The sequence below is a fragment of the Macaca fascicularis genome, chromosome 11 (assembly GCF_037993035.2).
Source record: "Macaca fascicularis isolate 582-1 chromosome 11, T2T-MFA8v1.1".
NCBI lineage: Eukaryota > Metazoa > Chordata > Mammalia > Primates > Cercopithecidae > Macaca > Macaca fascicularis.
In genome coordinates this window covers 130,885,168-130,911,461 of record NC_088385.1, presented here as the reverse complement: position 1 = coordinate 130,911,461, position 26,294 = coordinate 130,885,168, and the positions used below count along the sequence as shown (strand labels likewise).

At 46.2% G+C, this 26,294-nt stretch overlaps 2 protein-coding genes across 2 annotated transcripts in view; both read right to left on the bottom strand.

The window, feature by feature from the left end:
- The window catches only part of DNAH10 (dynein axonemal heavy chain 10), a 176,708-nt gene extending 175,031 nt beyond the window's left edge, over positions 1-1,677 (bottom strand). The window contains exon 1 of the mRNA XM_045366751.3: positions 1,458-1,677. Coding sequence (XP_045222686.2) covers positions 1,458-1,671 — 214 coding nt within the window. The 5' untranslated portion in view covers positions 1,672-1,677. The remainder of the gene's footprint in view (positions 1-1,457) is intronic.
- Positions 1,678-5,536: 3,859 nt separating this feature from the next.
- ATP6V0A2 (ATPase H+ transporting V0 subunit a2) overlaps positions 5,537-26,294 on the bottom strand; it is a 53,742-nt gene continuing 32,984 nt past the window's right edge. The window contains exons 10-20 of the mRNA XM_045366203.3: positions 21,098-21,248; positions 20,696-20,832; positions 20,238-20,425; positions 20,050-20,140; positions 17,272-17,390; positions 16,181-16,391; positions 13,696-13,815; positions 12,534-12,653; positions 10,395-10,512; positions 7,603-7,774; positions 5,537-6,669 (exon numbers count right to left, since the gene is read on the bottom strand). Of these exons, the coding sequence (XP_045222138.1) occupies positions 6,564-6,669; positions 7,603-7,774; positions 10,395-10,512; positions 12,534-12,653; positions 13,696-13,815; positions 16,181-16,391; positions 17,272-17,390; positions 20,050-20,140; positions 20,238-20,425; positions 20,696-20,832; positions 21,098-21,248 (1,533 nt within the window). The 3' untranslated portion in view covers positions 5,537-6,563. The remainder of the gene's footprint in view (positions 6,670-7,602; positions 7,775-10,394; positions 10,513-12,533; positions 12,654-13,695; positions 13,816-16,180; positions 16,392-17,271; positions 17,391-20,049; positions 20,141-20,237; positions 20,426-20,695; positions 20,833-21,097; positions 21,249-26,294) is intronic.

The following is a 26,294-nucleotide window of genomic DNA, read 5'->3' as shown; positions in this document are numbered from 1 at the left end:
AAAAAAAAAAGGAAGGAAGGAAGGAAGGAAGGAAGGGGGAGGGAGGGAGGGAGGAAGGAAGGAAGGGGGAGGAAGGAAGGAAGGGGGAGGGAGGGAGGGAGGAAGGAAGGGGGAGGGAGGGAGGGAGGGAGGAAGGAAGGGGGAGGGAGGAAGGAAGGGGGAGGGAGGGAGGGAGGGGGAGGGAGGGAGGGAGGGAGGAAGGAAGGGGGAGGGAGGGAGGGAGGGGGAGGGAGGGAGGGAGGGAGGAAGGGGGAGGGAGGAAGGAAGGGGGAGGGAGGAAGGAAGGGGGAGGGGGGAGGGAGGAAGGAAGGGGGAGGGGGGAGGGAGGAAGGAAGGGGGAGGGGGGAGGGAGGAAGGAAGGGGGAGGGAGGGAGGGAGGAAGGAAGGGGGAGGGAGGGAGGGAGGAAGGAAGGGAGGGAGGGAGGAAGGAAGGAAGGAAGGAAAGAAAATTTAAAAATAAAATAAAATAAATGGGTGTGCCTGGTACCTTTAAAAAAAATCCAAGGTCTGCCGGCCCTGCCGCCCAAATCCAGTGAGAGGCCCTGCAACGGATCCCCAAGTCCGTAAGGGGCTGGAAAAGTAGCCCAGGAGACTAGATAGCCAGGCAGGAGGTCCCAGCGGCTGTGCTCCGGCTGGTGCTCCTGTGAGGAGGCAGCTTTCCAGGTCCCTGTCTCCTGGCTGTTTCTGAAGAGAGTTGTCCTGCCTCCTCCTCTCACCGGTGCTGGCCCCTCCCTGCCCTCTCAGTGTCCCTGGGCCTATCAGAGAGTAGGTGGGGCTGGGAATCCGCCTCCACAGAGGGCTCTGGGACCCTGGTCACTGTCTTTTGGTATTTGCGATGCTAATTTGTTCAACACAAACATTTAAAGTCTGCTGTAGTTTTTAAAAGCTTTGTCTTAGCATTACTTTACTTTTCAGGATATGAGCAGCCTTCAGAAGCAGAAAGGGGTGCTCTTCGGACCCTCCATGAGACCCTGCGACCGTCAAGGAGAGTGACAGTGAGCTGGGCCCCTGCCACACCTGGGCATGGCTCTACCCAGCCGTTTGGATTATTGCACAGTGGATCTTGACTGCCTGTGGGCCTTGGGCAGGTTACTTAACCCCCTCCGCGCCAGTTTGCTCATCTGTAAAATGGGGATGAGGCCACACCCGCCTCGTAGGGTTAAGGAGTTGATACAAGCGTTGGAATCGCACCTGGTACGGGGTGAGGGCTAAGTCAGTGTTTGCTGTGATTTTTCAATCAAGGTCTGACTTTCAAGTGGGCTGCGGGCCCAGGAGGGCAGGGACGCCTGTGATTGCTGGGTTCGCCCGGGGCCTGCACGTGGCGGGCGGCAGGGTTTGTGGACAGCACCTGAGGCCCGGGCCGGGCGATGGGCAGGCTCTAGCAGCCCCCACACCCGTCGGAGGCCGGGGAGGGCAGGAGGGAAGCCCGGGGAAGGGAGCGGCGCGTCGAGGCTCACCAATCTCCACCTCCACCTCCTCCGGCACCATCGTGCGGTAGATGAAGAGCGCCGAGGAGCCCTCCTCCTCGCTCGCCTGGTTGAGGAAGTGCAGGATGAGGTCCTCGCCCTGGCCGTCGTCGCGGTTGATCAGGTCCTCGAAAAGCTGGGGATCGGTGATGCCGAAAGCCGCATACACGCGGTCGCGCATCCACAGCACCCGCAGGTCGTCCATGGCGCTGCGCAGGGCAGAGGGAGCCGGGCGCAGGGCGGGCGTCCGTGGCAACGGCGGCCCTAGCAATGGGCGCCCCGGCAACTGCCACCGCCCGCCCAGCCGACGGCGCCGGCGCTGGGGGCTGCAAGCCCTGCAGCGCCCCGCGCCGGGCCTTGGATTCCTGAACCCGCGCGCCGCAACCCGCGCCCCGGCCCCGAGCTCTCAGAGGCGCGCACCAGGCCCCCGGCCGGCCGAAGTAGGCTGGTTGCTCCCTGGTCCCGGCAGCGCGCACGCCCCTGTATGCGGAGCGGGACCCTCCGGGTCGCTGCAGCCAAGGGTCTGACCCCACCCCACGCCGACCCGGTCTGCAAGCAGCCCGCCCACCTCGCAGATGAAGCTGGGGCTAGAGAGGTGGCTAGACGAAGGTCACAGCACCTGGCGGTGGCAGAGGCGGAATTAGAGGCCAGATAGAATGATATAGCCTCAGCCCTCAGCCACGTGGGTCGAAGGCCAGCGGAGGAGGAAATAAGCCGAGTTCCTCGTGGCCTAGGCAATCAGGGAAGGAGCAGAGTTCTTTGGCTTTCTCGCCAAACCACAGCATAATAAAGCGAAACACCCACGTTAAAAAATATAGATATATTTATTTGTCATTAGCAAAAGGAAGTTCAACACTGATAGAAGATGCAAATTTGTCCTTTCATGCATTTGTGGAGCAAAGTACTAACTTGTTCACTGTCTTTCCCTCACAAGGAGTTGAGCGCCTAGATGACTAGGCTAATCCTAAGAACCTACCTGGCCTTCTGAGATACTCCCATCAAAGAACAGGTGGAGTGTACTAAGTATTTCTGAAAATTCTAAACCGAATCAACAAAAGTGGCCTGACTGTGGGAAGACTGTTCATCCAAACTGCCTTATTCCCATCATGTTGATTTGAGAGTTTCATAATAACCTTCCTGGATACATTCCCTGTGGCACGCAAGCAAACCTGGCTTTACGTTTTTAATAGAGGAATTTATTGTTTTTAAATGCAGACTGCAGAATAGTTGTAGAAGTTGTTTGTTTTTCTTTTCCAAAATGTATCAGGTTCTATGTCTGAATATGTGATTCATGTACATCGTAAGGTTGACCCTATGCTACAGGTATTCTGTGCCTTATTAAACAACTGCAGAGGGCCGGGCACAGTGGCTCAGGCCTGTAATCCCAGCACTTTAGGAGGCCGAGGCAGGTGGATCACCTGAGGTCAGGAGTTCAAGACTAGCCAGGCCAACATGGTGAAACCTATCTCTACTAACAATACAAAAATCAACCAGGTGCTGTGGCAGGCGCCTGTAATCCCAGCTACTCGGGAGGTTAAGGCAGGAGAATTACTTAAGCCTGGGAGGCAGAGGTTGCAGTGAGCTGAGATTGCACCACTGCACTCCAGCCTGGGTGACAGAGTGAGACACCATCTCAAAAAAATAAAAATAAAAAATTTAAAAAATAAAATAAACAACTGCAGAGGGGATGCTGACACCAGAATGTTGTTATAAAATATTCATGCCAGAAACAAGAACAGAGCAGCATTCAGCAAAAGAGGAGTTCCAAGTCCTTTCGCTGCTGGACGGTCCACACGTTCACCCAGATCCTATCAGACAGAAGACCCTCTGCACTCCCTAGCGGACCACCGCAACAGCCGTGTCCAGCCCAGCAGGCTGAAATCAAAGTCTAGTTTACTGAAGAAATCCCTTGGGTTTTAAGATTCTGTTAACACATGGTAACAAACATTAAATAAAAACTGAAAAATGTGGTGTCGTGACATTTATCTTTAGGAAAATAAACAGATATTCAGCATCATCCATACAACTTGTCATCTTTGCTCTGGATCTCTGCTATCAAGGGAATGAAATATGTTTTAAAAACTGGATATATAATAGGTTCTAGCAAAAGGCTTAAAAACAAGCAAAACTGAGTGACAACTCTGGTAACATGACACTGGAGCCCATTGCTTTACAGAGAAACAAATTTCCCCGGCACCTGTAAGACACTAGTATCAAACTACATTTCCAGAGAGCGCTTTCCCAAAGTTAGGATTCTGAATAATGCCATTCTACATAAATACTACATAGATTTTAACAGAGAAATGACTGCATCCTCTGCTCTATGGCCTGAGAAAAGGTGTTAATTAGAAAAAGTTAAAAAGTGGTCCCTGGCCGGCGCCAGCCGGGCGCGGTGGCGCACGCCCATAATCCCAGCACTTTGGGAGGCCGAGGCGGGTGGATCATGAGGTCAGGAGATCGAGACCATCCTGGCTAACACAGTGAAACCCCGTCTCTACTAAAAATACAAAAAATGAGCCAGGTTTGGTGGCAGGCGCCTGTAGTCCCAGCTACTCAGGAGGCTAAGGCAGGAGAATGGCATGAACCCGGGAGGCGGAGCTTGCAGTGAGCCGAGATTGTGCCACTGCACTCCAGCCTGGGCAACAGAGCGAGACTCCGTCTCAAAAAAAAAAAAAAGTGGCCCCCATGAGAATGACTAGTGGGGAGTGGTGAACAATTCCAGCAAATACCATGTCCCTTATTTACCAATCAGCTAACAGTGCCCTGAAGTCTTGGGCTTCCAAGGGATGAAGCAGTTACTATTGTTTTTATGACAGATCCTTGGAGCAAAGTAACACAAATGTCCCTTTGTGGAAGCATCAGCTCTACGTGAAAGCACCTCTGAGACCTGACCAGCACTGCTGGGATGTCAATCACCCAGCACAAGTGGCCAGCATGACACCTTTCTAGGGAAGCGTAACTTTGAGAGCAGAATTATTTTCAAGCATTTCATCGGCATCATTTGATAATTTTTTTTTTTTTTTTTTTTGAGACAGAGTCTCACTCTGTTGCCCAGGCTGGAGTGCAGTGGCGTGATCTCGGCTCACTGCAAGCTCCGCCTCCTGGGTTCACACCATTCTCCTGCCTCAGCCTCCTGAGTAGCTGGGTCTACAGGCGCCCGCCACCACGCCCAGCATTTTTTTGTATTTTTAGTAGAGACGGGGTTTCACCGTGTTAGCCAGGATGGTCTCCATCTCCTGACCTCGTGATCCGCCCACCTCGGCCTCTCAAAGTGCTGGGATTACAGGTGTGAGCCACCGCGCCCGGCCTTATTTGATAATTTAATATGAGGGACAAAAAGCAGTAAATCCAAACTGGCCTTGGGTAACATCTCATCAAGCAGCATGTAGAATCTGTACTATAATCAAAAGGGTTGAATTTTAGGCCAGTTATGTCAAGGCTGTTCAGCTCATGCCTTGAAATCACCTGCATAGCCACGGTAAACTCAGCACGGCCAGACTCTCAGCTTGCAACAGAAGTGCCAAGCTCTCTACCTCGAAACAGGATAAAGGAGGATGGGGGCAAACAGCCTTTTAATGTGTATCACTCACAATGTTAAGAAGGTAGAAAAAAGGTTTCTTTTTGAAAATAATTGTCTAAAATCAAACAAATATGAAAAATTAACATAACTTGCAAGGATATAGATCAAAATGTTCAATAGGACTGACTCAAGTTCACAAAAAACTAAATGTCAAGTAAATAGATGAATTTAAACTAAAGATTATAAAATAATGGCTATTGAGAATTAGTTTTCAACTGATCTAAACAGTGTTTAAAGTTTCAATACTTTTATCAGAACTTTAGCTAGAAACAGTCTGAAAGTAAAAAAATTATCATTAGACTGCTCTCAAGGATAAGTGCAATCTCTTCATGGTAAAATATCTTCATTTATATTTTGTTATAAAAATATACAAAATACTACTTTTTACCTTTCCTTCACTCAGTATAAACCCTTCTGGTTCAGTGACATCAGTCAAGCTGTCACTAAATTCAAATCATGTCCACATTATATCTTCTACAGTCACACTGGGTTTTAAGGCTCAGTATACAATTTATATTTCCAAACATACAGTTATCATAACTGATTTTATGTAAGGATAACAGGATAAGAGTCTTTAAAAAAATATACAAGTAGGATAACCATTTGTTGTATGTCATTTTATCCCATTGTCCCCAATTACTAAAACAAGACAAAACTGTAAAAACAACCCTCTACTTGTAATTCTAGGTAGCACAGGATTAAAAATGTTTGCATATTTTGGCCCGGCACGGTGGCTCATGCCTGTAATCCCAGCACTTAGGGAGGCTGAGGCGGGTGGATCACTTGAGGTCAGAAGTTTGAGATTAGCCTGGCCAACAAGGTGAAACCCCATCTCTACAAAAATACAAAAAAAATTAGCTGGGCATGGTGGCACATGCCTGTAATCCCAGTTACTCAGGAGGCTGAGACAGGAGAATCACTTAAACCCAGGAGGCGGAAGTTGCAATGAGACAAGATTGTGCCATTGCACTCCAGCCTTGGTGACAGAGCGAGACTTCATCTTAAAAAAAAAAAAAAAAAAAAAAAATTGCGTATTTTTAAATTCAGCAGAATAAATGTGAATGTTTTGATAACTCATCATTAAATTTTTTAAAACACTATCCCTACTTCAGCTGTTGGAAAATATTATCTGGCAACTTCAGGTGACAGATTAACTGTTTTTTTTTTTTTAAATAAAGTTTAAAGGAATCAAGTATCTAATACCATTTTCAATTAGCCATGCAAAATTGGCTTCTCTCCCCCAATCCTGTATTTGAAAAAATAACTTTAACATAATGTTTGGCATTAACTTATATTTGCTCATCATAAAACACCAAAAGAAATTTTTATATCTCAAATTGGTAAACTTTACAAAATATTTAACATATGAGGAAGAGGTATATCTTACAGAATTATTTGGCTATGTCATAAGGCAGTAATGAAGATGGAATTTTTCCTATCATAAATCTGACAGAAGTGAAATTCATAACATGGTCATTCTCCATAAATCTGAAAGCTTGTTGGTTACAGCAATATGATCATGCCACACTGTCGTCGTTATTGAATTTTGATGATAGTAGACTGAATGAGAAAGGAACAAATTTGGTGCCTGCACCAACGTAGAATTTGTTCTGAAATTCTACCCTAAAAAAAAAAAAAAAAGTCATGTATTAATGGAAGATTATGAAATCATATTCCTTAAAACAACATTTTAAGTTAAAAAAAAACTTCCTGTGCTGAAATTGCTTCATTCCAAAATGTGTTCTTGGCACAATATTTTTCCCTAGCTACACACCGTCCCCCACCCCCAACCCTGTGCTGGCTTCCCAGCGTGAACAGAAACTCTGACACATCCGCTGCCTCTCACTGCCCAACACACAAAAGCGCGTGCACAAGTAACGAGACCCTCTCCTGCCACCTGGGTCACTGGAGGCACAGAGCAGTAATCTGACCTATACCATCGAACATTAAGAAATACATAAGAAGGATTTATTTTGCAGTAAGATAGAGCAAGCTGTCAGACTCAAAGTGAATTAGCAGTATGAAACACACATAAGTATTCTGCAAACTTAAACTTGCTTTTACTTGTCAGTGATAATAGTTCAGAAACAAAATACTTTTTTTTTTTTTTTGACACGGAGTTTCGCCCTTGTCCCCTAGCCTGGAGTACAATGGCGTGATCTCGGCTCACTGCAACCTCTGCCTGCTGGGTTCAAGCGATTCTCCTGCCTCAGTCTCCCAAGAATTATAGGCGTATGACACCACACCCAGCTAATTTTTGTATTATTAGTAGAGACAGGGTTTCATCATGTTGTCCAGGCTGGTCTTGAACTCCTGACCTCAGGTGATCCACCTGCCTTGGCCTCCCAAAGTGCCAGGATTACCCACATGAGTCACCACACCCGGCCCAAATAACTCAGAGGATATGAACATAGATCCCAATGGTAGGAAGGGAAGAACAGGCCTAAATTCAGCATTAGATTTTGCAGGGCTGTGTATATTCGGAGGGGCGGGGTGGTGGGCGGGGGGCAGGTATGTTTTTTAAATAACAGTTCCAAGGCTAGGTTTCAAACTCACCAGTGGAGGCGTATGGCGTGAAGAAACGCAGAAAGCCCTTCCATGATCAGAAGGATGAAAATGGTCAGAACTGCAAAGAGCGCGATAACTGGGAGCAGCAGCAAGACGCCATAGGTGGTGTCGACGCGGAGGCCCACGCGCATCAGCATGGCCCACAGGACATCAGACAGCTCTGCAAAGGAGTGCAGCCCGCACAGGTCACGCCCGCTTACGTACAGTGGGTCCCCCTGGGAGCTCCCTGGACTATTTCCCTCTGACAGCTCTGAACTATCATCCCATAAAATAATAGACACACAGGTAACACAGACCCAACTGCTTCTCATGGGAAAGCCAGTCAGCTCTGACACTGTCTCAAACACTAAGGAAGACCTGGTGCTCCAAAAACATCAGAGGCATCTCCCAAAGGGAGGTCTTGCCCCAAACTAGGTTTGGGTTAGTGACCTCCCAAAGCAGCACTGGACCAGGCAGCCAGAAACAGGCTCCCAGACCTGGTTCTGCCACTGAGGGACCAACTGGATGGCCGTGAGTAAAGCACCAACACTCAGCGGGCTTCTGCCACCACCTCTGCAAAATGGAGATGAACGACCACAGGGCCCCTCCAGCCATACGATTCCAGGCCTTCGGCTATGCTTATAAAAACATGAGCATTTTTTTAATTTAAAAAAAAAAAAAAGACACTCTCTTGTCCAGTGGTTCCACAAGCACAGGCAGTGCTTGCTTTGCACAGTACTGCAGAAGCACAAAAGAGACCTTGCAATCAAAACCATCTGAAGCATCCCTATTAATCCATGGGGGAAAAGGTTTGTTCTGTGGCCTTTAAAATGTGTGTTAAAACATTAAAAACTCTCTTATTGTTGGCTATATTGTTGGCCAACAACGAGAGAGTTGTTTTTTGTTTTTTGTTTTTTTTGAGACGGAGTCTCACTCTGTCGCCCAGGCTGGAGTGCAGTGGTGCGATCTCGGCTCACTGCAAGCTCTGCCTCCCGGGTTCACGCCATTCTCCTGCCTCAGCTTCCCAAGTAACGGGGACTACAGGCGCCCGCCACCACGCCCAGCTAATTTTTTGTATTTTTATTTTTATTTTTTTTTTTTTTTGAGACGGAGTCTTTGCTCTGTCACCCAGGCTGGGGTGCAGTGGCGCGAACTCGGCTCACTACAAGCTCCGCCTCCTGGGTTTACGCCATTCTCCAACCTCAGCCTCCCGAGTAGCTGGGACTACAGGCGCCCGCCACCTCGCCCGGCTAGTTTTTTTTTTTTTGTACTTTTAGTAGAGACGGGGTTTCAGCGTGTTAGCCAGGATGGTCTCGATCTCCTGACCTTGTGATCCGCCCGTCTCGGCCTCCCAAAGTGCTGGGATTACAGGCGTGAGCCACCGCGCCCGGCCCTAATTTTTTGTATTTTTAGTAGAGACGGGGTTTCACCGTGTTAGCCAGGATGGTCTTAAAATCTCCTGACCTTGTGATCTGCCCGCCGAGGCCTCCCAAAGTGCTGGGATTACAGGCATGAGCCACCGCACCCGGCCAATAGAAGAGTTTTTAATGTTTTAACAAAAACTATAGGGAAATGAAAAAATGGTAAATATATCTTTAAAACATTAGAAGCACTGGGTATTAAAGTCTTTTGTCTGTTATTTAAAAAAAAACCAAAAAAACCAAAAAACCAGTTTATTAGGGTAGTTTGAACAGTGCTTGGTTCCTGTTGCGTAATTTGGCAAGCTGGGTGACCTGATCCAGAGCAAGCATCTTTCCTAATACTTGCCAAATTGTCCTATTTTTTTTTCCTTTAACTTTTTTTTTTTGAGACAGAGTCTCGCTCTGTCACCCAGGCTGGAAGGCAGTGACGTGATCTTGGCTCACTGCAACCTCCGCCTCCTAAGTTCACGCAATTCTCCTGCCTCAGCCTCCCAAGTCGCTGGGACTACAGGCACCCGCCACCATGCCCAGCTAATTTTTGTATTTTTAGTAGAGATGGGCTTTTGCCACGCTGGCCAGGCTGGTGTCAAACTCCTGACCTCAGGTGATCCACCTGCCTCGGCCTCCCAAAGTGCTGAGATTACAGGTGTGAGCCACCGCACCCGGCCTGTCCTATTATTTTCTAAGTTTGAACCCACTTGCAACACTGCACCCTTTGCACCCTTCAGTGTCCTGAAACATTGCCGAGCACCATTGGTGGGTCATCAGCATCTTCATCACAACACCCGCTGCACATAGGGTGGTAAATGCACCTGCACCTACCTACACAGCTAGTTACTGTGGTGACTGAAATTGGAGCCATCCTGCTGGGGAACAGGTGTTAATTACACTGTGGAAACTAACATGTGTGCATTATTGGAATCGTACAAAGGGAGGACTCCTGTGATCAGAGCTACCCATGAGTGCTGTGGCAGGACTTGATTGAAATAAACAGATATTCACACCCGGTAAGGCAGCACTGAATAAAATAACTACTAACAGAAACAGGAATGGCAACAGCAGCAAGTGTTTACACCAGAGGCTCCCAAGCCATCTCAGTTCTCAAAGCCCCTTGTGTCTCAGTGATTTTTTTTTAATTGGGCAGCCTCTGAAGCCAGACCAGCCTCAGAGAGACCCCCTCTGTGATTTTTCCACAGCACCCCTCAGCCAAAAGAAATAGCCAAGAGAGCTGTGTATTAAGTAGTGAATAGTATAAGTTCACATGGCAGCTGAAAGATGGTGCTATGACTATTAGTTACCAAGTTAAAATATCCCACAGTGCCCCCTGAGTCTGCTGGCACTACAGGGCGTTGGGAACTGCAGGTCTAAGCAGGAACTTACGTGCATGAGCCAGGCTGAGTGCCCAGAGCCTCAGGTAGGAGGCGGTGTTGGAGATGCATCCCAGACAGTACTCAATGGAATGGATTACTTGGGTCATTAATATTTCTCCAAAATTAAACTGAGAGAGATCACACAACATATGTTAGAGTCATGATGTTTCATGTGTACTTCTACATGCCAAGTGGGTTCCACTTCAAGGATTACAATGAAAGAGCTGCTGGCTGGATGCTGGTGAGAACACACTGGAGCGTGAGGAACAGAAACCCAAGACTTGCACTCTGTCCATCACTCTGCCACTACCCAGCTCCAGGACCAGACTTTACCACCCCAAATCCCCACCTTCATCAGTCCCACTCCCACTCCATGCCTCAGACTCCCGTGTGTAAACCAAGAAGCTAGACCAGAGGAACTGCCACGGCCACAGCTGCTATACAAATGGGATTCCTGGGCAGGTCTCAGTAATTATGAAACCTCTACTGATAAAATAGGTATTCACCAACCGCAAGAGTAGAAGGCGATTCACTAGATGTGGGCATTCTAAGTAGAGCCAACCAGGGAAAACTATGCAAGGGGTCCCTGATAGGAAAAAGCTGCAAAACACCAGGCAAGGTGACTCGGATGCGCTTTCCAGCTCTGCTTTTGTTTCTCTATGATGCTAGAACTTAATTATTAATTGTCCCGAATTAAAACATGAAATTACATAATAATTACAAAATGCTGATTATATGAAATTTTGTTTGGTCCTCACTAAATGGTCAAAGTAAAGTTTCCAAGAAAAGAAAGCAGAGGCCGTGCTCTGCTCTGTCTGCCCGGGACTGCACCTCTCTTCTTTGTGGGGAGCTACTACTTCCCTGTCCAGCCTTATATCCCCAACCACAGTTGCTCTGAATTATGTCCCCAAAAGTCTTATGCTTAAGCTCTAACTGCAATGTGACTGTATTTGAAGACAGAACCTTTGAGGAGGTAATCAAGGTTGAGTGAGGTCAGGAGGTGGGCCCTGACCCACTGTGACTGCTGTCTTCTGGGAAGAGCAGGAAAAGCAGGGCCACAGGCACAGAGGACAGGCCCTGGGCCGACACACAGCAAGCGAGCAGGGAGGCCTCGGGGAAAGCAGCCTGCCAGCATCTGAGTCCGGGCCTGCCAGCCTCCGGAGCTGTGAGAAAAAGTCTCTTATTGAAGCCACCCAGTCTGTGGTATTTTGTTATGGCAGCCCCAGGGGACTAAGACGGCAGTCACCGGTGCAGGGGACTGAGGCGGCAGTCACCGGTGCAGGGGACTGAGGCGGCAGTCACCGGTGCAGGGGACTAAGACGGCAGTCACCGGTGCAGGGGAATGAGGCGGCAGTCACCGGTGCAGGGGACTAAGACGGCAGTCACCGGTGCAGGGGACTGAGGCGGCAGTCACCGGTGCAGGGGACTGAGGCGGCAGTCACCGGTGCAGGGGAATGAGGCGGCAGTCACTGGTGCAGGGACAGCAAGTATGTGGGGATTTTTTCCTAAGAGTAACAAGCTGGTAAGGGCGCTTTGCTCGCTGATGGAAAAACTGAAAAAATAAGCCCAGGGCAACTTGTGACCATGGTTCTAGCATCATGGGGCCAACTGACTTCACAATATAAAGAAAACTTACAAAGAAAAAAAGCCAACCAAGGCCTCTTGGAATTGGAGACCCAAAAACTGTAATCATCCTGAAACCAACTCTACCTCTGTCCTGCCATGAGCCAATAAAAATCCCTTTGCAATCAGAAAAAACTGGGTCTCTATTTCTTCCAACTATGGAAAAGTTCTGACTGACACAAGAAACTTCTGAAAGCAATGTTCATGGCACCTTAAGTCACTCCAATCATAACTGGTAATATAACAGCAGAAATCCCACTGGAGAAGGAAAAGGACAAAATGACCCGAACTCACATATAATGCCACCAACTCTATCATCAAACAGCATTTGGAAAGCGCTAACCTTCACTCGAACCCTAACCACCGCCTGGTTGGCTTCAACAATGGAAACTGGTTTCTCATAGTTCTGGAGGCTGGAAGTCCCATTTCCTTAACCATTTTTTAAGATGATTAAATATTATCTTAACATGATCATCTCTATGGAAGCTTGGTTACTTATCTATCAATAGCAGTTGAAAAGATTTACCTCTTCACACGCCATTTCCCTACATCCATCTTCCACCTGGTGATTTCCCTCTTCCACATCTTGGTTTCCCAGCAATGAAACTTCTTCCTCACTATCTTTCCTTATAAGTGTGTAACCACTCTAACAACCGAAAGAGCACAGAGTCAGTGCCTGTAAAACTACAAGGTTGTGACAAAACAAAACTTTATTTATAGTTTCTTTGTTTCTCTTAATGATTCAGCTCTTTAAGAATAAAAAAGTTCTTTAGGCCAGGTGCAGTGGCTCACACCTGTAATCACAGCACTTTGGGAGGCCGAGGCAGGTGAATAACCTGAGGTCAGGAGTTCGAGACTAGCCTGTGCAACATAGAAAAACCCCGTCTTTTACTAAAAATACAAAAATTAGCAAGGCGTGGTGGTGGGTGCCTGTAGTCCCCCTACTCAAGGGCTGAGGCAAGAGAATTGCTTGAGCCCAGGAGGCAGACGTTGCAGTAAGCTGAGATAGTGCCATTGCACTCCAGCCTGGGCAACAGAGGAAGACTCCAGTCTCAAAAAAAAAAAAGGAAAAAGAAAAAAGAAAATCTTAAAGAAGAAATTAAGAAGAATATGGAAAAAGGCATTTTAATTATGCCCATCTGAATTGAAGGATTGAGTTAAACTCCTAATAAGCCTGTAGTTCATGCCAGCAGGGCCTGTCTCCACAGGCCCTGGACACAGCAGGCTCTTTCAACATCAATGTTTTATTTACTTATTTATTTTGAGACAAGAGTCTTGCTCTGCTGCCCAGGCTGGAGTGCAGTGGCACGATCACAGCTCACTGCAACCTCTGCCTGCCAGGCTCAAGCAATCTCCCACCTCAGCTTCCTGAGTACCTGGGACTATAGGTGCACACCACCACACTGGCTTATTTTTGTATTTTTGGTAGAGACAGGGTTTCACCATGTTGCCCAGGCTAGTCTCAAACTCCTGGGCTCAAGTGATCTGCCCGCTTTGGCCTCCCAAAGTGCTGGGATTACAGGTGTGAGCTACCATGCCCAGCCAACGTCAATGTTTTAAATAAAGGAAGCTTTGGCTTTTAAATCAAGACAAGGAACCCTCCAGGGGTGTTTTCTACACCAATCCTTGTATAACTGAAAGCAGACTTTGCTCACACTTTACAAGCATGCATCCAAACCGGCACTTACCCGGTTCACCCCGAAGCAACTACGCCCATTGTGAAGCCACAACAAAAACAGTGGCTTTCCCAAGAAGAGGACCGGGACAGACAATGCTGTGACAACCAGCAGCACTCTCTGGACATACTCCTGTTAGTGCAGAAGGTGAGAAACTCGATTACAACGTGAACGCACGCTTGCGGTGTCAGTAGCACACGATGAAATCAGTAAAGATCAAACAATGTCTCCACGCGAGGAACATTAAATAAATGCCAGCCAGCTACACTTGCCAGTGGGTTTTCTTTTCCTGAACTCACAGCTGAATTCTAGAACTGATGCCTAACATTAATGACCCTGTGGTAAAGTATTATTTTGTTTCAGACCAGCAAGGAAGCTTTACAAAAATTGTAAATAAAGTCAAACTCCAACTAATCATTTTCTGGAAACACTGTAAATGAGAAAGCATAGCACAAGCAGAATATTTTTTATATTTTTGGTTCTGTTTTCCTGTTATTTGATGATTATAAAGACTGTTTGAGGACTCCCGAGTGTGAAGCAAGTGGATTTACCTCCACACACAGAAAATCGTGGAAGAGAATTCAGAACAAAACCAAAAAAACTTCCTTAGAAAAACCAAGATTTATAGTTACTTAAAGCTAAATCAAGAGCAAAACTCACTCAGGCTTACACAGCCACGGCAGTCCGCATGGCTTTCCAGGGTCTGGACGGGACACTGTGCTGTCCAAGCTTATCACTCTCTATGGTTGCCCCTCATCAAAAACAGGTCCCGAGAGCTCTGTGTGCTACTCAGGCACAGGGCTGTATTATCTACACAACATCAACACGATGAGCCTCTCAAAAAGCCGAGAGGTGGCGGCCACAGGCAGAGCCACATCAGAAGTCCTAGGCTGGAGCCAGGCTGACCTAGGTTACCAGCCTGGCCCTACAGACCGCTGAGTGACCAGGACTGCCCTGAGCCACTGGTTATCACCAGTAACAGGGGACGACACCACCTACCTCCTGGGGCTGTTGTGAGAACTAAGAAACACTAAGTAAGGAAAGCACACTTTCAGGTGTGCGGCAGGTACTGAATAAAGGGAGCTGCCCTTCACTGATGTTTCTGTCCACAGTGCCTATGCCCACTGAACGCCCTTGCTTTTATCTGTGGTGTCTATGCCATCGTACAAAGCTTCAACAAAATAATGATAAAATACAATTCTTAAAAATCATAAACAAGAGAAACAAAAAAAAAAGCAGAAACTTGAAAAGTTCAAAGAGAACGCAAATATGCATCTCGTCAACGAGGCCAAAGTTATGTAAGTTGAGCTTCAAATCCGACTTAAAACTTTCCAGCACCCAATAGAATGTGAAAAACAAAACCAAATGCTTCATTCACAGATTAACAAGATGAAGAACCAAAACACGGCTCAGGAGGAACACAGGCTCGGACACTACCGACTGGGAGGGTTTCCCAGATGTCCTCACAGACACTGGACAACGTGGTGAGCTGTGTCTGGGCCAGCATCCATGGGCAGGAGGTGCCGTGGCACTCACAGCAGAAAGACCTTCAATGTAAGGTGGGTAAGAACTATGGCAAACGCTGACATTTACTGAGTAGCTGGCTTGTGCAAGTGCGTTCGTACGCACTTTGGACACATGTGCGCTACACCATGAACCAGCTCCTATTTTTAGTCCCACTTTACAGATGAGGAAACAGAGGCAGAGAGAAGTTAGTCATCTGCTCCAAGTTCCATCCTGAGGAAATGGCAGAGTGGGGCCTCAAGCAGAGCAGGGAACCCTGAGAGCCCACTGTGACATCACACAAACGTAGAGTGAGAGGAAAGCTCATTTTTCGAAAGGGTCCATGTGCTGTGACCCAGGTGGTCCCTTCTAAATGGGGGGACTGGGCAGCCCTCGGGAAACCCTCCGGTAATGCATTTTCTTCCCACCAGTTCTGCTGGTTTCAGGAGTTTTTTTGCTTTTGGTTTTAGTTGAGACAAGGTCTTGCTCTGTCACCCAGGCTGGAGTGAAGCAGAGCAGTCATGGTTCACTGCAGCCTCGACCCCCTGGGCTCAAGTGATCCTCCTGCCTCAGCTTCCCAAGTAGCTGGGACTACAGGTACAGCCACCACGCCTGGAAAATTTTGGTATTTTTTGTAGAGATGAGGTCTTGCTGTGTTGCCCAGGCTGGTCTCGAACTCACAGGCTCAAACAATTCGCCAGCCTTGGCCTCCCAAAGTGCTGGGATTACAGAAACGAGCCACTGTGCCTGGCCTCTTCCTACTCATTCTGATGGCTACTGAATGGCAGCGAGTTTGGTCATGCTGCCTGACCAGAGCCTGCACACAGCAGTCGAGCTGGACTGGCATCCTCCAGTGATGACACACGCAGAGACAGAAGCAGCCTTCCCAGGCTCCTGGGAGTCTGTGGAGATCACCCCGACACTTCTGCTGCTCAGAATAAAAGGCCATTGGGAATACTTTCGTTAAGTTCATGAGAGTGGGAAGATGCCTCACCTGCCCTGTGTAAAGACCATTTGTTTTACTGGTTGGGAATAAAAACATGTTAATAAATTCAATGAGAATGCTGGGAGCAACTCTGGAGGTTTCTGCTGAAAAAACCAGCCACTTGTAGAAAATCATAAATATAAGGTATCCAAAGATACAGAGCATGAAGAGAAGTTCTGGGATGGAAACCAGGTAAATGTTGAACTTCTTCCTGAAGTGCCTAGAAAAGAAAAGGAATCAATCAACCCATGAACAAGATCAGCCTACGTTAAAAAGAGTAAATTTAACTCTCTACAACTAAACATAAAGCGAATTTCAGAATAACATAATTTCTCATATGATGACTCCAGATACATCTGAGTATCCAGATACATCTACGAGGAAGAGATGTGAGGTCGGCCAAAATGGCTACAGTTTTGGGGGTCAAATCTCACTCAAATTTTCTTCCTTGGTTCCCTAATTCAGAAACATTTTCTTCCTTAGAAAATGTTTTTTTTAACTTCCTTAGAAGTAAGGCTACACAATATTAGTGAATCTGGCTCCAAAATGCTGTATCTTACATTGTTATAAAAGTTTTTCAAGACTCCAGTTATAGTGACTTAAAGCTACAACATCAAATTATACAAATTATGTTTAGAGATGAGAATGAACAGGTCTAGTTAGAGAAAAATGACACCATCTCTTACTCTTCATATACTAGCTCTAATAAAGTAAAAACAAAAAGATTTTTTATTTGTAAAATAAAAACGGAATATGACAAGCATCCCTTCTGGAAATCGACATGAATGCACATGTCAGATGTCTCCCCCACTTGAATGGAAGCTCCATTGGGGCAATAAATTTTTTCTGCCCTCCTCACTGCTGAACCCCGAGTGCCTAAAATAGCACTTGGCACTACTATGCGCTCGATAAATACATATTTGCTGAATGAATGAATTGCTGAAACCACAGAAAATCTAAACAGCCACAACAGAATCATGTAAATACAACATCATATTGGCTGCCCCTTACCCAATAAATCCAGTCACCAACAAGAAGCAAAACTGAAGAAATACCAAGTTTGGTTTATAAATATTGCTTAAAAAAAAATCTGTACTTACAAGTGGTTAAATATTCCCAGAATGACTCCAAAAGTCATGTGAATGATTCCTAAAATCACAGACATTTTCATTTTGAAAGAGTTTAGAAAAGTGAGGCGATTTGTGGCCAAGTTCCAAATCTAAAACCAAACCAAACAAAACAAAACAGAATCTTTAACTTCCTTCAACAGGTGACACTCAAGAAAGTCCCTGTCTTAACTCGAAAGGTGGCTCTAAGTTTAAGAAGGAAACAACATTCAGGCTTTTCTTTTGATGCTTTCAATCTGAGAACCACTGATTTCCTTAAACCAGGGCCACAGACAGTTAGAAAACAATTTTATCACTGTTAACGCCAAAGGATGCCAGATGGAACCACATAGCACTTAGGGAGATGTGCCTGGGAAGTCTTGACAAAAGGCAAGGCGAGGGAAAGTCACACACAGCTCAGAGACTGGAAGGGTCAGGACGCTTTCAAGGTCCTGGGTTATGTCCCCTCTACGTGGGCAGGAGACATACATGTGTCATCACACGTTTATATACATGTGCCATACATGCTCCTATATGTCTATTTTGTCATAAAGTTTAGCTGTGAATACAATGAAATCAGAAATGCTGCAAGTGGCCAAGCCAAGATGTGCCAAGAGGGACTCCAGGCCATGGCTGACCTCCCCAGGGTGCCCCTGGCTGGTCTGAGTCCCCACAACCTCCTCACTCACTGACTGCTTCTCTTACTGTCTGAAAATGAATTCCTACAACCTGCTCTTCAGGTGGATTAGGAAAAGGGAAACAGGGCCTATTAAAACAGAATCTTTTTTTTATTTTTTTATTTTTGAGGAGTCTCACTCTGTCACCCAGGCTGGAATGCAGTGGCGCAATCTCGGCTCACTGCAACCTCCAGCTCCTGGGTTCAAGCAATTCTCCTGCCTCAGCCTCCTGAGTAGCTGGACCAGCATGCCTGGCTAATGTTTGTATTTTTAGTAGAGACAGGGTTTTGCCATGTTGGCCAGGCTAGTCTCAAACACCTGACCTCAGGTGATCCTCCTGCGTTGGCCTCCCAAAGTGCTGGGATTACAAGTGTGAGCCACTGCGCCTGGCCTTTTTTTTTTTTTTTTTTTTTTAAGATAAGGGGTCTCACTGTCACCTAGGGCTACAGTACAGTGGAGCAATCATGGCTCACTGCAGCCTTGACCTCCTGGACTCAAGCAATCTTCCCACCTCAGCCTTCCGACAAGCTGGGACCACAGGCGCGCACCACCACTCCCAGGTAATTTTAAAACTTCTAGTCTCCCAGTTCCTAGCCCTGAATTATCTCATTTTGCCCTTGGAAAAATAAGATTTTAGAATGAAGTATTCAGGGTTGAGAACCAGGAGGCCAGTCAACTTCGCTGATATATTTATATTATATATACTTTTATATATTATTTTAAAGTATGCATTTTATATATGTAATGTACATACATTGGTTTACTTTTGAACTAAATGAATGTAATGCCTAGTTTAAAATTAAGTTAAAACAGAAAGACAAAACCATACCCCAATTTCCTCCAATGCCTCTCAAAAAAAAAAAAAAAACTCACTCAAACTTTGTTCCTTGGTTCCCTTATTCAGAAACATTTCTTTCCTTAACACAAAGCTACAAGTTATCACTGAATTTGGCTCCAAAATACTGTGTCTTAAAGAAACTGTTGTAGCTGTGTTTCCAAGTTTTCAGTTACATTAAGACTTAATGCTACAACATGAAATTATACTAATCATGATCAGAGATAAGAATAAACAGAACACACTAAGAGATACTGCCTCCTTGGAGAGCCCAGGTTAAGGAATGCTAGACTTTTTTTGCCCAATGACTGTACACAATTACATCCACAAACTAATTTTGAGATGGTTTCTGAGTCATTCTTTTGATTCTCCAGAAAGACTCCTGACAGCCCAGAAAAACCCCACCTAGCCCTAAGGTCCGATGCCTCAGCCACTGCCGCTGAGCCCTAGAAGAGGCTGGGGATCCTGGCACCCTGCGGCTACTTCTCCATTTTCTATTTTATTTATTTATTTATTTATTTACTTTTTGAGATGGAGTCTCGCTCTGTTGCCCAGGCTGGAGTGCAGTGGCCGGATCTCAGCTCACTGCAAGCTCCACCTCCCAGGTTCACGCCATTCTCCTGCCTCAGCCTCCCAAGTAGCTGGGACTACAGGCGCCCACCATCACGCCCAGCTAATTTTTTGTATTTTTAGTAGAGACAGGGTTTCACCGTGTTAGCCAGGATGGTCTCGATCTCCTGACCTCATGATCTGCCCGCCTCGGCCTCCCAAAGTGCTGGAAATACAGGCCTGAGTACTTCTCCATTTTCTTTCTACTAACACTTCTCCCATTCCAAACAACTACCCCAGTAAGCTCTACAATAACCTTACGCTTCCTTTCAGCTCTAGCATTCCATGCTACTTCTTTCCAGATCAAGGGTTTTTAAAAGTTCACATATACAAGGAAGAAATGTAGGAAATGGCACACATTTCGGGGCTACTGAAGTGCCATTTTTCGCCAGAGGAAAATAGGTAGGACACATGACAGAACACAGTCCTGGCTCTCTGAGGACTTCCTCTGACCTCACCTTCCCAAACCAAGGGACCCCAGCTCCTGGCCTCCCCACCCAATGTCCGGGACTGGGATGCACAGGGGCTAATGCGCACCTCCCCCTTGGTGCAGCGTGAACCCTGCTCAACAGTCTAGAGAACCTCGTGGCGCCCGAAGCTAAGTGGCACCACAGAGCACCCAGAGACAATGACAGAGTGCGGTGCACTCACAGGATCAATGCCAAGGGGATAAGGGCCTTGGAACACTCCAGGAACGCTTGGATCCAACTGCAAAATGCTGTTGTGCCTGACGACGCTGTCGCTGTAACAAAAAGCAGAGTGAGGAGGCTGACCAGGGAGGAGGAAGGTCTAGGAAACATGCTTCCCACCCAGAGCATCACCAGCTATGGGACACTTACTTCCAAAGCACCATCTTCTTACGTTCTGCGGGGGGGTGGCTGGAGGTGTACATGGCAGACACGTTCCACCCAGAGCCGAACAGGTTGACTGACTTTGAGAAACAGTCATTGTAGATGAGGCCGGTGTACACCGAGAACAGCCCCATCAGCAGGAGGATGTACCGGCCATTAAAAAACATCCTCATGATCTGTGAAGGGCAAGGCGGGAGGATCAGAATATGGTCACTGGAGGGTGTCCATGTGACAGCTGTCGGTGTGGGAACCACCCTCACCACTCCTCCCGCGGCTTCTCGGAAAACAGCCTGGCCCCGCAGACACCCCTGTCAGCCACAGCTGACAGGCCACACACCTGCCCAGTACAGCCACAGCCTACAGCGAACATCTAAGGGGTGTGTCTCTTTCGGTCACTGCTAATGCCACCCAACCAGATATATGAGCTGGAGTGTTTATATTTTTACCTCTTGTGACTGATTTAGTCTGGGATGATTTTCATTTAACACCAACAAAAGGGCAAATAAAAACATCACAAAGCCATGTCCGAAGTCTCCAAACATCACAGCAAATAAAAACGGGAAGGTGATGATGGTAAAGAGAGCTGCAGAAAAAAGGAAAAGGGATCTCTGATTCACAGCAAATATGGAAACTCTGAGTTCATTCAAACACAATGATACACAACGATCTGGACTTTCTCCAGAATTCCCAAGATAGGATTGGGTGGTTGCATTTAAAACCTTCTAGTTTTAAATAAGAGAGCAAAAAAGTAGCGATCAGCCTCTTTTTCCAAATATCTATTCCATTCTTAGAGCAAGAATGCGGCAATGCCATTGGAAATATGGGTATTTACGAATCAGACTTCCAACCTGGATTGACTTCTCTGTAGCTTCCTACTCCATAAGCATCCACGATGTTCTGAAATCCCTCGGTGAACTTGTTGGTGCGGATTCGAGTGGGGGGTGTTTCTTTCGTGGGGATTATGTTCATGAATGAGGGGATTGTAGCACCACTCTCTCTCTTCCACATAAACAAGGAAAGGAAAAAAATTACTATCCAAGAAGAAAATTACTATCCATATTCAACAAATCTGGGTTACTGCTTTGTTTTTATTTTTGAGACGGAGTTTCACTCTTGTTGCCCAGGCTGGAGTGCAATGGTACGATCTTGGCTCACCGCAATCTCTGCTTCCTGGGTTCAAGTGATTCTCCTGCCTCAGCTTCCTGAGTAGCTGGATTACAGGGGCCCACCACCACACCAGCTAATTTTGTATTTTTTGGGGTTTCTCCATGTTGGTCAGGTTAGTCTCGAATTCCCAACCTCAGGTGACCCACCTGCCTTGGCCTCCCAGTGTGCTGGGATTACAGGTGTGAGCCACCGCACCCAGCCTTGGGTTACTGCTTTCGCAACGCTCTGTGTGTAGCTTTGGTACAGGATTAATCTCCACTCAACAGGGTCAAGAGCAGCGAGAGGGGCTGGGGGAAAAGCCCGTCTATGAGGAAGCAGGGGCTTGGGGAGGGTGGCACTTGGGGGCTGTGGTCTCCAAGAAGGAAGGGCGAGAGCAGGACTGAATGGGCCAGAAGTGAATGGGGGCTGGGGAATGCGGGGCACATGGGTATGGAATTGGCTCAGTCACCGACAGAAAACTGACACTGAGTACTTTATCTCTTAAAAACGGTGAAGAAAGAGGAAGTTTGAGGCAACTGCAATATACTTAATAAAAAAATGAGAAAGGCAAGAATAAACCAGAATGTCACATGAATTCTAGTATGGCAAAATCATAAATATAACTTTATCCATCAGTGTTTACAATTCTTCTGAAACGCATTATATTGATTTATAATGAAAATACTTTTAAAATAAGGTAAAACAGGTTATTGCCAGAATAGCAGATTTTCCGGTCAAAATAAGTCTCTTTTTATTTTATTTTATTTTTTTTTTGAGAAGGAGTCTTACTCTGTCACAAAGGTTGGAGTGCAGTGGCATGATCTTGGCTCACTGCAACCTCTGCCTCCCAGGTTCAAGCGATTCTCGTGTCTCAGCCTCCCAGGTAGCTGGGATTACATGTGTGCAGCACACCACCACATCTGACTACTTTTTGTATTTTTAGTAGAGACGGGATTTCACCATGTTAGTCAGGCTAATCTTTACTAAAAATACAAAAACTAGACAGGCGTGGTGGTGCGCACATGTAATCCCAGCTACTTGGGAGGCTGAGGCACGAGAATTGCTTGAACCCGGGAGGCAGAGGTTGCAGTGAGCTGAGATCACTCCACTGCACTCCAGCCTGGGTGACAGAGTGAGACTCCTCAAAAACAAAAAAAAATAAAATAAAATAAAAAGAGGCTTATTTTGACTGGAAAATCTGCTATTCTGGCACTAACCTGTTTTACGTTACTTTAAAAGTGTTTTCATTATCAATCAATCTTATAAGGTCATAAGAAGAAAAAAGCCAGGGAGTACCCACAGACAGTGAGAAGACGCCAGAAAGAAGGTCCACAAGAGTTTAAAACCAGTGTAACTGACTGATTCAAAAGGAGTTAAAAGAATTAAGAAAATAATACAAGACAGGAAAAAGCACCAGGAATCAGATTTTAAAAGACTCAGGAATGAGGTAACAGAACTCAAGAAGGAATTAGGAAAAAGAGAAAAAAATTATTTCAGAAATAAGACAAAACCAGAAGGAACACAAAAGTGAAGAACCCTTCCTCATGCTGCTGTAAGAGAAACAGAAGGCATAGAGGGGAAATCTTACAAATCAAAAAGAAGGAACAAAAGACAAAAAGGATTCAAGGGAAAATGACAGATACTGAAGATAAGCAAAGAAGGTTCCACTGAAAGATGACAGGAGGTCCTAAAAGAAGAAAACCAAAGCAAGACAGTAGAGCAAATACCAAAAACTACAATTCAGGAGAACGTTTATGAAATTAACAAAACCACCACCAAAGACTATATATTGAAAGAACATACAGAAAGACCACATTAAGAGACACATTCTGGGCCAGGTGCGATGGCTCATGCCTGTAATCCCAGCATTTTGGAAGGTCAAGGCAGGTGGATCACTTGGGATCAGGAGTTCGAGACCAGCCCGTCCAACATGATGAAACCCCATCTCTGCTAAAAATTCACACACACAAATTAGCCAGGCATGGCAGTGCAGACCTCCAGACCCAGCTACTTGAGAGGCTGAGAATCACTTGAATTCTCACTGCATGAGAATCACTTGAACCTGGGAGGCAGAGGTTGCAGTGAGCCAGTATCATGCCACTGTACTCCAGCCTGGGTGAAAGAGCCAGACTCTATCTCCAAAAAAGAGAGAGAGAGAGAGAGAGAGAGAGACATTCTGTAAAATCATTGTTTGTTTTTTGGTTTTTTGTTTTGTTTTTTGTTTTGAGACAAGGTCTGGCTCTGTTGCTCAGGCTGGAGCGCAATGCAGCCTCAACCTCCCAGGCTCAAGCAATCCTCCCACCCCACCCTCCAGACTAGCTGAGATTACAGGTGCATCACCACATCTGGCTCATTTTTAAGTTTTTTTGTAGAGATGGGGTTTAACCATGTTGCCCAGGCTGAAAATCACTAGTCTTTAAAGACAAAACAAAACTAAACTAAACTAAAAAAGCACAAGAATTACAAGGAAAAGAAAATTAGATTAGCATCAGGCTTTTTGTTGGGAGCATGGTGCCAGAACAAGATGGAAGAACATGTGTAAGATACTCAAGGGGAAAAAAAATGAGCCCAGAATTTTATTTCCAGAAAAACTAACTCCCAATTATAAAAAGCAGCAGACAGCTACTGTGATCAACGTGAGAATTCAGGGAATATGATTCTCGCAAGCCTCTGTGAGGCATCTCTAGGGAATGAGCTTCAGGCAGCCAAGTGACTAGAGAGACATGAACCCAAGAACTGGGATCTGCAGACTGGAGGCTGAGACTCCCCGCTTCCGCCTGGCACAGCCTGTTAGGAGTTCCGCATGTGAGTCCCCTGTGTGCCTGATCAAATTCAATCTTGGCAACAGAAAAAAAGGCATCCTGTAGACAGGAGCTGACTACCAAGGCAACCGTGAAGAGCCAGATTCATGAGGTGTGGGGATGCAGGTGATGAGCCAGGCTTCATCAACACTGGAGAATGTCTCAGTCACCTGCTTTTATCTTCGAAAGCCAGCTCCTTTTCAAGAAAACTAAAAACGTATGGAGAAAAATAACACAGGACAGGACAGATGAGGAAAGGGAAGAGACGGTGACTGTGAGCAGTAAGAGGTGGGCTGAGAGCTCAGTACCCTTGATGGGAAACCAAGAGTCGGAGTGCACAAGCAGAGCAAAGAACAGCTATGCAGCGGGAGGTGGCCACGCGGCCACTGAGGCCTTAATACGCAGCTCTCAAGAGACCCCAGTGCGTGTGCACGCAGGAGACGGAGAAACAGCACCATGGGCTCGATCAAGAGACCCCAGCGCGTGTGCATGCGGGAGACGGAGAAACAGCACCATGGGCTCGATCTGAATTGAATGCAGCCACCTTGAAAGTTACAAAGCAGCACACATACCACATATAACAGGAGTACTAGTCATGTCCCTCAAACTCATGTCACCTCAGTAAAAGAAGAATCATCTGTGTTTATCTCTCAAATAGGTGGTTCACACTCTAAATAACAACATACTATTTATGTGTTGCTGTCTTTCTCAGTACTGGGTATTCATGTTGATGTCATAATGGACATTATATTTTACATTTGTATCATCACAGAATTATGCAATGAGACAAGGTCACATAACCAAAACACTCATGAAAAAGGTGTTCCTTTAATTGTCACTTGAAATACGTAAACCTGTTCTTTCCACGACCAAAAACCGAGTTTAATGTAGAAGAAAACCTCGCGGGAACATGGAAGAATTATACTAGAATCTCGCAGTGGGCAAAGCCTGTGATTCAACATCTGGAAGGTGTAAGAGCAAAGATGGATAAGTTCAACTATATTTAACAAAAAACTTCTGCATGGCCAAAACAAACAAACAAACAAATAGAAACATCCTAGGTCAAAAGACGAGGGACAAACCGGGGAAAATATTCTTACTGGTGTCACAGACCAGGAGCCAACAGAAATTGGTAAGAAAAAGGCCAACATATGATGGAAAATGGCTGCAGAATATGAACAGACAGTTCACCAAAAAAAGAAAATTTAAAAGGCTCTTTTTTTTTTTTTTGAGACAAAGTTTTGCTCTTGTTGCCCAGGCTGGAGTGCAGTGGCGCCATCTTGGCTCACCGCAACCTCTTCCTCCTGGGTTCAAGCGATTCTCCTGCCTCAGCTTCCCGAGTAGCTAGGATTACAGGCATGATACAAGCATGTGCCACCACGCCTGGCTAATTTTGTATTTTTAGTAGAGATGGGGTTTCACCATGTTGGTCAGGCTGGTCTCAATCTCCTGACCTCATGATCCAGCTGCCTCGGCCTGCCAATGTGCTGGGATTACAGGTGTGAGCCACTGCACCCGGCCAAAGGGTTCTTAAACAAAAAAAAGGTATTCCCCTTCACTCATAATGAGAGAAATACAATAGCTGACAACATCTATCAACATCAGTCCAGCAATTCCATTTCTGGGAATTTATCCTACAAATAGATTTGACATCATAGTGCTATCTGTAAAAGTGGAAACTACCTAAATGACCAGAAAACTGGTTAAATAAACCATGGTATGCACACAACAGAATATTAAACAGTAAAGAAAAATAGAGAAGTTTTATTAAGTGAAAAGAATAGTATGAATAGCGCCCTTTTGTGAAGAAAAAGAAAGAAAAATAATATCTGGCCGGGCGTGGTGGCTCACGCCTGTAATCCCAGCACTTTGGGAGGCCGAGGTGGGCGGATCACAAGGTCAGGAGATCGAGACCATGGTGAAACCCCGTCTCTACTAAAAATAGAAAAAATTAGCCGGGCGCAGGGGCGGGCGCCTGTAGTCCCAGCTACTCGGGAGGCTGAGGCAGGAGAATGGCGTGAACCCGGGAGGTGGAGCTTGCAGTGAGCCGAGATTGCGCCACTGCACTCCAGCCTGGGCGACAGAGTGAGACTCCGTC